The 11,426-nt window shown below is 33.6% G+C and overlaps 2 protein-coding genes across 2 annotated transcripts; one reads left to right on the top strand and one right to left on the bottom strand.

The window, feature by feature from the left end:
- Nucleotides 1-707: 707 nt before the first annotated feature.
- Nucleotides 708-4,100, top strand: Bma-inx-7 (Innexin family protein; the record flags this gene model as incomplete). Its single annotated transcript, XM_001892540.1, has 11 exons — nt 708-767; nt 923-1,060; nt 1,284-1,476; nt 1,769-1,902; nt 1,985-2,118; nt 2,359-2,488; nt 2,546-2,640; nt 2,774-2,910; nt 3,089-3,245; nt 3,424-3,626; nt 3,832-4,100. The coding sequence occupies 11 exons, from the start codon at nt 708-710 to the stop codon at nt 4,098-4,100; spliced, it is 1,650 nt and encodes a 549-aa protein (XP_001892575.1).
- A 177-nt stretch (nt 4,101-4,277) lies between these two features.
- Bm7880 (Uncharacterized protein) lies at nt 4,278-10,856 on the bottom strand (the record flags this gene model as incomplete). The annotated part of the gene is made up of 20 exons (XM_043074529.1): nt 4,278-4,491; nt 4,843-5,072; nt 5,458-5,703; nt 5,787-5,914; nt 6,208-6,415; nt 6,830-6,997; nt 7,061-7,140; nt 7,441-7,605; nt 7,774-7,905; nt 7,978-8,107; nt 8,217-8,331; nt 8,473-8,548; nt 8,629-8,736; nt 8,914-9,061; nt 9,242-9,348; nt 9,621-9,687; nt 9,876-10,010; nt 10,098-10,232; nt 10,500-10,722; nt 10,843-10,856. 20 exons carry the CDS (start codon nt 10,854-10,856, stop codon nt 4,278-4,280), a joined length of 2,829 nt encoding a protein of 942 aa, XP_042930463.1.
- Nucleotides 10,857-11,426: the final 570 nt, after the last annotated feature.

The raw sequence follows: 11,426 nt of genomic DNA, 5'->3' as shown, positions 1-11,426 counted from the left end.
CATTCATTGCAAATTGAGTCAGTCCTGTTTGGTAGTTGTAAGAGAATTGAGACTTGCCGGAATTTTCACCCGGAATTTCCAGAACTCTCTTTTTTATTTATTTGTTTTTACTTTAATATAGCTAAAAATTACACATCAAAAAATATTGCAGAACGAAGGAAAAAGCAAATACCGAACCCATCCTTTAGCGCCATTGTGATAAGAGACATAATGTCAAGTTGTAAATGCACTGTAAAAGTTACCATTCCAGGTTCATAAGCAACCCACAAAACCCTCGATTCATAAACAATCAAATCTTGCAGATGCCCACAAGAAATGGATTAGTTTTCCTCCTGATTACCCTGGGGGAGGATTTGTGGATGACTTCATGTCTGTTCCAGTCAATAACTCATTGTGACGGGGAGAGGGTAGTGTACACTATATCAAATCAAGTATTTCCTATGGGGGAGGATTAGGTGAGTTGAAGGTCAACAAGATCAAGGTCAGAGGAATGAGGTGGAGGAAAATCAAAGAGGGACGAAGGAGGAAAAAGAGGGAAAAGCAGAGGTTTTGTGGTAGAGAATTTTGATAGTAGTTCAACCACATATGTTACGTTGCAAGGTGATATTGCTGTGTTCTGGTTATTTCGAAGATCAAATCAAGCATTATTTGCAATTGACTCTGAATTTAGCCACCAATTAAATGCTTATTTGCTTGTGTAACGAAGAATGTCGTTTGTATTCCACATTCTTCACACTGTTCCATATAGCAACAAGCCTATCGTCAAGGTTCGGAAATTTTTTTTTGTATCAGAAATTTGATTTTAGAACAAATCAAACTACTCATACTTCATGCTTTAATGATTGTGACTCATATATTGAAAATTGAAGGCATACATTTATTTATTTACAAAAATTTTCCACTTATTCAACTGATTTTACAGGATGTAATTGCAAGTTTACACAGTTATTTCACTTGCAATCTACTGATTGCCTTTTCCGTTATCATCAGCTTTAAACAATTCGGTGGCCGTCCGATGGAGTGTATGTTGCCATTAGGATTCAGTGGAGCATGGGAACAGGTAACATCTTTGCTTCTGTCAGATAATGTTTATTCCGAGGTTCCGAGGTTAAATATTCTTTCTTCTATCTTTTAAAACGACAATGGTTGAAATTTTCCGACAGCATAATAAAATTCGAATTTTAATTATATACATTATATGTCATGAGCGAATCCAGAAACTGGTTTTTTGCATTCATACATGATATTCATTATGTAGATAGAAGTTTTTTGATCTTTTACAGTATGCAGAAAATTTCTGTTGGGCGCAGGATACGTATTTTATTCCACCGAAAGTCTTCGTCGAAGATATTCCCACAGAAGAACGCCGAGAGCGTCGAATTAGTTATTATCAGTGGATGCCATTTTTTTTGCTGTTTCAAGCAGCATGTTTCAAGGCACCTACACTTATATGGAAATACTTTGCCGGACAGTCAGGTATTGATTAGAGTTATCAAATGTTTAATATTACCAAATGTAGAGGTAAACAAGAATAAGTTTTTTCCTTTGAATTTATGTGTTTATGAAGATCTTGTGGGATCTGCATTTTACTGATTTTTTGTTCTTGTAAGTTACGGTAGACTAAATATTACTTTTTTGTTTATCGCTGTTACTTTTGGTGAAATTTGGAGGAATAATGTCTTACTTATTCTTATCTTAAATACTGCTGTGTCGTTTAGTTCAAACCCCTGTGACTACCGAATCAGATATAATTTCCATCGTATTCTAGGGATGAAATTGGGTCAAATCCTTCGATTAGCTAGTGATCCAGCAAATTCATCCTTGGAAGTTAAGAAGGGAAATATTGAAACGTTGTGCATGCATTTGCAAGGTGCTTTAAGATTCCATGAACGAGTGAAAAAGGTATCCAATTTAAATTACGTTCATATTTATCCAGCTTTATTCTGCCTTAATTTTACAGTCATACTTATCATCCAAATTTCAGAAGAAATTGGTGCCTCATAAAATTTGTCGATTCTTGAATATAAAATATGCAAATTATTATGTTACAACGGTATATATCTTAGCGAAGTTAGCATTTCTGACAAATGCTGTGTTTCAAATTTCTTTGATGACACGGTAATTCTTTTCAGACAAAGAATGATAGTTAACTGATTACTAGTAGAAAAAAATAATTTTTATATAATATTTGGTGAAAATGAAATTTACATGGATGGCCATTACTTTAAGTTGAAATCCCTGGGAACTTTAAGCTTATGTGAGGCTTCAGGAGTCTATAAAGATTTATATTTATTGTTCAGTCTGATTTACACTGGGAAAATGCTCATATTTTATAACACGACTTTCTTCGTTCTTCAGATACTTATTACCAGAACTTGAAAATAATTACGGCTTGGAATCGTGGATGAATATTATCTGGCCTAAGAATGTTTCTCCTTCATGGCATCACAGTGGGATCTTCCCTTTAGTAACGCTTTGCGATTTTGAAGTGAGTCGAACACCTGTTATTCATTCTCACTCCGAATATTTCATTCACATTTTTCAGGTCCGAGAAATGGGAAACATACAGACTCATACAGTGCAGTGTGTTCTTGTTGTTAACTTGTTCACTGAGAAAATTTTCATTCTACTGTGGGCTTGGTAATTATTTTTCACATAACACCCTATAAGTTTCAATAATTATTGAGCGGCAAACTTTAGATTTGAAAACAGTCATTACTAGAAGTTTTGCTTTAACAATTGGATAGTTTATGATAGCGTTGTCGTTTTTCAGGTTCATGATATTAGCAACATTTACATCTCTGAGTGTTTTAAACTGGATATATTTGTTAACGGAAAATTGTTCAAAAGAGCACTTCATTTTGAATCATCTCGAAATGAGCGGAACACCGTTCAATAAAAATGACCCACGTTGGTGATGCTTCTTGCAGCACTGAAGTTCATCTTTCTTGTTAAGATTGAAAACCGTGAACACAGAGCTGAGGAAATAGAATTGTTGATTTGATTCAGATAGTTGTATTTACTTCTTGCTAAATAATTTCAAAAAATAAAAATGAGAAAAATAAAAACGGTGCATATTTTCTTTTAGGAAATAAGAAGCACGTTGACCGTTTTTTGCATGAATATTTGGGAATAGACGGCATCTTTGTTTTAAGAATGGTTGCTAATCATGCGGATGTTGTCTTTGCGACTGAACTGGTCGCATCACTGTGGCGATCCCACTATGTTTTTGAGGAGAGAAGGAAGTAAGTAATTCTAGGGTATTCTGGAAAACACCAGTAAATGGCGCGCTATGCAGATAATGTATCAACATCTCGATGAAAACTTATGACTTTACCTCCTCGAGTCATTCCGTCTAATTCGCTTATTATTTGAGATTATTGAGTTCAGCAAACTTTTAGAATTTTTGAGATCTCTGTTTAGAAATTTATTACAAATGGACAAGGTATGGCCCCAACACCAACAAAGACTAGAATTGGCATTGCTTGAAGAAGCTGAAATTGCTCGAAAAATCAGTTCGGATGCCCTAAACGCGCTTCAAAGGAAAAGAAGTGTTTTCTTTGATTCACCATATTTCGTAAAACGTAGTTCGCTGACTGGAATAACAATACCGAAAGTACTCTCACGTTAGTTTTTGTACTCAGTTCAGAACAAAATTTACGTTAATTCTAACAATAAATATGCATTTGAAAATAACTAATTAAACAGAGGTCATAAACTCACGGTATAAAATCGAAAGTTCTCACTTATTCTTTTATATTTTGTTTAGTATGGTATACGAACAAAATGATTATGTATTTAACTGAATGCATCCATTAATCCCAATTCCAGGTAACATGCTAGGAAGTTCCTGTGCGCCATCCCGAAACAATTCTAGAGATAGTATAATACCCTTTTCACCACGTCTCGGAAATCATCCTCGAGGTAGCATTTTCTCTACTGATAGTCAGTGTAAACCTCGACGACGACACAGCTTGGAAGAGACTGATATTGGTTGTAGAGTAAAGAAATTTGCAGACAGTAGTGATGAGGAAGAACAGGAGAAAGAAAAAGGTCCAAAAAGCTTTATGAGTCGGAAAAGTACAATCAAAATTTGGTGAATAGTTTGATGGTAGCCTTTGTACATTCTTAATAATCCATTTTGTGCACTGTCTAATCAGGTTTCACGAGGTACTCTCTGATTAGTAAAATTCGTTTCTTTCTTTTCTATTGAGTGGAAAGCACGAAGATGTTTAATTTAGTAGATTTATTGTGGATTTTCTGTTTTGTTTTAGCAGCTAGTTCTGGGACTTTTTGTTTTCCATTTTCTTCATTGATGACTTTTTCAGTTTGAAGTTATCGATTTCATGACAGTTACGAGTTTTTATAGTTAGTTCTTTTGTGTAACATTGACGAAAATGTTTATGAAGATTGGCCTTCTTGGATCTCAAATTTCCTTCGTTCTTTCGTACTGATGTGTTTATCGACACGCTTGGTAACGCCTTATATAACCTGTTAGTATTTTGCATGCATTGTTATATTGTTTTAAATCGAATCTAAACGAACTATCACTTTCCCCATACTTTTTTGCATATTAGAAGAAATGTACCGGAGAAAACCTGTTTCCCAGCAAATGCGAATATGGAATAAAAGACTTTTGTGGATCAGTAATTTAAATTTCGATTCCGCACATAGTCGAAATTTTGTCATTTATCCATATTAATATTAAAAATCTTCCCTTGAAATTTAACGGTGTTTACAAGGCTTCTTTATGTAGAGCCGTTTGACAAATTTTCAAATTACATATATATGTTCCATAATTTTCTAAACTTTCATTTTATTTGTGAAACAAAATTGAACAACCTTGTACCCACTTTCGATGAGGCGTATAATGCGGTGATTAATTGAGGTTTTTCCTTGAGCATGCTTTTGAATATTTCTTTTAAGAAATTATCATCCAAATGTTTTTCGAGTACATCCGAAACAACACGTAGAAGATACGGTGTAGAATGTACCGGTAACGATAACATGCCAATCATATAGTTAGGCAGTACTTCACGAACAAACATTGCGGGGAATTCGCGCATTAAAAGCTGAAATACGAGTTGGCAAATTTTTAACCTAGAATTCAAAAGAAAACCTCATCGAAAACTTAAATCAAGTGGCAAAGAAATGAAAGTAATGAAGAATGCCGTTTTCTTAAATCCTATTACGGTTGTTTGTAACTTTACTCGTTAAAACTAGTTAAACCTTAGAAGTAAAAAGAGAACAGCACATATATTTCCATATTTCTTTGAAAACCAAAAACCAAGGTGGAAAATCAGTTTTTAAATTTCAACGAATCTGCACACTGCAGGAGTGTTCTTTCTTATCCCTTGTCGTGTTCTGGTAGGAATTTCGAAATCCATTTAAGCTGTTCCGAGATTCACGGAACTTAGGTTAAAATCGAAGTATTTTTCTAAAATCTACTGAACTTACCACATTTTGCAGTATGAGTTTGCAGAGCTGCACAAATGGTGACCGATTAAAATTACATTCTGAGGGTGGCTTGTAAATTTGCTGTGCAGCGTGCATATATAAATAAGACATTATACGACAGCAGTGGATCACTGTTGTTTCTTCAGCATTCATCAGAATACGATGTAGAGGTGATACTAGCAGTTCGGACCAACTCATAATATTCTCGTGAATCCATTTCTTACTGTTAGCATTTTTTGAAACAGTCTGTAACGAGTACCATGTTCAAATTTGAAATTAAGCGAGAATATAATGCTTAAAATAAAGGAACGAATGCAGAATAAAACAACCTCAAATAACCAACGTATCGAGTGAATCGTTGAGGATGAATCCACAGAAAAAGCTTCAAAATACAAACCATTTTTCCGAAATGACACTCGAAGATTCTTGCAAATACTTTCAGATATGTCATTAAGTTCTAAAAAATCAATTGTACAGTTCTTCAAACTGCACATAGAATACAATGTTAAGAAGCTTGAGTCATATACTAATTGAACCGTCGTTCATATTGCCAAGCATTTCCTTGGCTTCTAATTTCCGAGATATGTCTTTCCATCTCTCGACACAGCCTAAGCACTATTATCTTCATGGACAAGGTATCCAGGATGAGATTTATGAGAAACTTAAAGGCAATTCAAAATATACAATTAAGAACTTGGAAAAATCAGAAATTGAAGATTTATCGTGAAGGACTGAATCTGAAGAACAAACCATCTGTATTTGGTTTTTCGAAGGCAACCACCAACCATATGGGAACGATGAGTTCAACCGGATAAATCGCATTGTTAGCTGTCCTCAAAAATTCCCGCAAGAAGTATAAGCAAACTTCAAGTTTGTAACTTTTTTCAGTCAACAAGTTTTGTACAACTTGACGCATGTTTTGAAAAGCTGATTGACTTCGTTCAAATTTTATCGCTAACTGAAAGAAGCAAGAAATTTTCAAAAAAGAAAGTCTGATTCCCACTCTATAAAATTCAGAGCTTCAAACTCGAAAATGGGTTATTACCGGCTTTAGTTTATGTTATAGAAACTATATTAGTGGTACAATCGGCATTGCTACTTGATTAGAATATTTATTAATATTCTAAAGTACTTCAATTGTGAGGATATTCACTGCCCACCATTCTTAGTGCTTTTATAACTGCTTCGTGTCCTACTTACTTCGAAAGTCATGAATTTATTATTTTGGAAATTGCAAGTTCAGTTATCTATGGCAAGAATTAAACGAACGAAAATAAATCCGCGAAAGTTTATTGTTCAATAATAATTCGTAATTGATATTCAAAAGGTTATAGCAAATAGTACTACGCAAGCAGAAGAAAAAAAGACCAACCTGTTTAACAATGTAATTTACAATTATAGGGAAATTGGGACTTTTGAGATGATTGATAGCTGCATTCCACAAAATACTGTTTTCAGTTCGATAGTGAACAACCACCGCAAAGAGCTGTTCCAAATCCATATCATTCATGAATGGTAAAAAGCGAGCTAGAGAACCAATCTAGGAAAGATTTATCAAAACCAATTCATATGTTTGTTTCCAAAGAACTTGAAGAAGTCATACCTCGGATACTTTTTCAGCAACACATATGCAGCATTCGATATACAATGAAACATCTTTTTTATCATCAAGCTTTCCCATCACTACAAGAATTTTTAAAAGACTGAGTACAGTTTGATGATTTAACATCAATTAACAAAACCCCGTGGACTGTGATAATGCATGTAAATTGCACAACCGATATTGAGATTAAGCAGCAAATGGTAAGAAAAGTCCTACAATGTTTGGAATTGCATCTTAGATTTATGTGGGATTCTATCCATTAAAAGTAAGATGGTAAAAGAGAGATCTGGATAAATTTTCTTTTTCTAAAGAATTTAGAACTAAATTTGAGAAATAATATAAATTTCATACAACAAAAGGAATACGCATATAAAAAATACATGCTATTAACGTCGCGATTGCTTGCGAAGAATCATAACGATTTTCATCCAAAATATACTTTGTGCACTGAATTGCTCGAATCAGGACTTCGTGACGCTCTTTATCAGAAGGATCAAAGGCAGACGTTGCCAATGAAATCACCTTATTAGACGTCTCTTCCATATCTAAATGCTAAACAGATCATATTCTACATTACTATTTTTACAAATTCAGTATGAGTGAAATTCTTTGAAAGAGGATAATTGAAATCTATGATCTTAATTATAAAAGGTAAAATAATCTTGAGAAAAGCAAGGTATTTAATGCATAGTGCAGCATTACAAAGAATATACCTATATTGTGCAAGCATGAAATAAAGAGGCTGAATACGCAAATAAGTGAGTGAATTGGCATTTCACGAAATCGTTTGGCCGGGAATTTAGAAAAAATTCGTGGCTTCATAGCTCGCCAAACTGGCTCAGATCCTACAAGAAAAGTACAAATAATTTCACACAAACTGATAACGTGTAATTGACAAAGACAAGAACAAACCTAACTTTTGATAAGCATTGACATAAGTCGTATAAAAAGTATCCAATCGTTGTATTTATCTCCCGTGTTGTCATTACAACAAGAAAATAGAAAGTCCTTCCAGACTTTCCCATTGGTTGGGTAGAACTCTAACTCCTAGAAAAGCAATTCTCGCGATTTGCAGAATTTTTATAGAGTTATTGGATCTTAAAAGTAAGTTAAAAGGAAAGTTAAGCTATTTTTCCTCTTGTGTTATATTGACTACCTGATCAAGAGGTTCCATAATGTTCGAACATAAGTATGTGAAGAAATATTGCAAAATAGATTCTGTTCCTAGAAGACTATCACCAGGATCCTTATCGAATAAAAAGAACAGTTTCCTGAAAAAACTATGCTGCGTAAATCTGGGATCTATCGAAGCTTTAAGTTGAATAAGTTCTGATTAAAACTCCAAAAACCTTGCCAACTCTTCTTTATGGCTCCGTTTCATTTTGAATGAATTATTTGTACTAAAACTCTACCTCAAAACGTACTGTTTTTCTGACAGTTTTGAAGCGATTTGTTGCAAACATTCTACATAACTGCCTGAAGCTTTGCCTGCAACGTTCACTAATTGAATAAAGATGACAAGTAAGAAATGAAAATCCCCACCTAATCAATCTGTTTAAATATTTCACCTGATACGATGTAAGGATCATCAAAACCAGAGCCAAATTCGCAAATTATTTCCAAAAACGTTTTTGCCGAAACTGAATTGCCAATGTTACATAAATCCAAGAACATTTCTAAATTCGTTATTTTTCAGTCATTGAAATAAAACACACTAAATATTGATATGAAAGAAAATTTAGAATCTCGACTGCGAAAAATCTGTTATATAAGACTCAAACTACTTTAACTTCAGTAATTGCCAGAAATTTAGGGAATGAAATAATTTTTTAAAAACAATTTGTATTACCCACCACTTGAAAGATTTTCAGGCGGGTAATAATGCAAACCGTTGGTGCATAAGCTTAGCAGCTTGACCATATTTGACCAAAACATTTCTCTATTTAATATACAGAGTTGATGCCAAGCGGCAGTAACACATCGGCATATACATGGTCGATCCTAGAAATTAACTATTTTAAATATAATTGAAATCAGTACAACTGACTCCTGCAAATTTAGAAATTTTTGAAGATGTATTTGCAAAAAAAAAAAAGGAAATCAATAAGCTGATTTCAAATCGACCTAATGAACTTATTTCAAAAAAAAAACTCTAAATTTCATAAAATCAAGTTTACTGACCGTACGTGATGCACTTAGCAGTAATCCATACGAAACAAGCATTGATAGCTGTTCTGCTGATGATAATGCATCACCTACCGGATAAAGTTTTTCGAAACCACTGAACCCTACATAGTCATATAATGAAAGGAGACAAAGTAACATCAAAATTAATAGCTTTGTACAAACTTACTTCAACTTAAGTCTCAATATATTAAAGAAAAAATGCAGTAGTAATTTGTACATCTGACTAATGCGTTTTTTAGTATAATATAAATGTGTGAAACTAGCTTACTACAAAAAAAAAATGATTTTTGAAAAAAAAAACTCATTCTTTTGCTTAAATATTTATTTAAGAAAAATAAAAAAAAGTTACAATCATGTCTACAAAATGACTCACTTTTGAAAAAAGTTGAAATACGGACGGCTTTCATCCAAGTAATCAACAGGGCATGGAAAATGTAATTCTGAAACATGAACAACATCTTAATTTTTCACTTGAAAATTACTAAGAAGAACTCTTATCTTGAATTTCAGCAACAATACCTGAACATAACTGAATGCTCTCCGAATTTCTGATCTATATTTCACTTCTAGATCAGGTGCATGAATACCAACAGTTAAGATTAAAGAAATGACAATCAATTTACCTTACCGTTTCAACGTTTCGTGTAGTAAATAAACCATCACTGGCAATGTAATGACTCAGTGAGCCCGCTTGAACAAGGAAAAACTTGAATTCTCGTGCAATTTTATTCAGCGTTTCCATATCACCATCCAATTCCATGTTCTAAATCTAGAGCTTATCAAAATTTCAAATTGAAAAGTCAGCTTTTTTCGAAGATGGCACGGAAGGTGAATGCCACATAACTCTCACCTGTGCAAAGGCGGTTAAATAACTAAGTGAACGATCCAAGTCAATGATGGCTGTCTCAGAGGAGTCATGAGCGATCTGTTGGTATAAAAACCGAAGACACCGAAATACTGTTTTAATGCCGCGATCTGTATACAGCTAAAAAATGGTACCATTCAGTAAATCTATAGCATCAAGACTACCTGGATGTGTTCAAAACAATACATAAAGTTGAAATCTTAACAGAAAAAAAAGCAATTGTGCGACTTTTAAAACATATATTAAAACAGTTAAAATTTAAATTCTAAAGTCTCATTTTAGTTTCTAACCTTTGAAAAAACGTCACATTTTCTTAATAATTGCCAAAATCACTATTAATAAAACTATAATTAGTAAAAATATAAACAAAAGCATACAGAAACACACCATATTCACGTTAAAGCTAAAAGTAGAAAGTTTCACAAAGGACGGCAACGAATACTGCACAGAAGGCAAAGTATAGTCATCGACGACACGCCTCGGGGGACATCTATTTTGACATACCCAGTCAATATACAACCATTCCGGTAAATCACCCACCGATTCGAATAAATCCTTTTCTGTTTCATCCATTGATAAGATTGATGTAATTGCAACCAACGCTGTAAGTCTGCAAATCTCAGGAATACAGCGAAGAAAGGGCGGAAATAAGTGAATAAGTAAATAAAGAAGTAAATTAATTAATTAAATAACTGAATGAATAATAAAAAATAAATATATATATACGCACATATAACACGCCATATCAAAGTTTCAGGCTGAAATTAATTGAAGATAGAGTTATAACATGCTATGAACCGCTACTTTTTTTCCAATTACACTATTTTTAACTATTTAACTCCGACTTATATCTGCAATGTTTAAGTTTTCATTCATATATTTCCGATTTTAATCAGCTGATGAATGATTGTCTAATACAGGATGTTTGCTATTGGTGATATTAAGACCACTCCCAATTAAATTACTATAAAAAGTGCTTAATCGCCCAATGCTTGACTGGCCCAATTTAAGAAATCCTTTAATCAACTTTAAATTTGCCGCATAAAGCGTTTACACCTCAAGGCCTTAAGTGTTAGTTGCAGCGTTATTGTCGTCATGGTTAGATCAGGTTTCATGCTTGATTTTAGTGAATTCTATGGTATTCAATTTTTCTTCAACCTCAGTGTTCAGTATTTCTATTGCGAAATATTTTACTTGATTTCAGAAGGGCTTAAGTAGAATCGTTCATGGAGATTTTCTGAATATTCTTAGAGATGACTCGAAGTGATAGGGGGAGGTGATAGTTTGTGAGGTAGTCGCTAATTTAATGGAAAA

Source organism: Brugia malayi (genome assembly GCF_000002995.4).
Source record: "Brugia malayi strain FR3 genome assembly, contig: Bm_v4_ChrX_scaffold_001, whole genome shotgun sequence".
In the NCBI taxonomy this organism is placed as follows: Eukaryota; Metazoa; Nematoda; class Chromadorea; order Rhabditida; family Onchocercidae; genus Brugia; species Brugia malayi.
This window is presented reverse-complemented; position numbering and strand designations above follow the sequence as displayed.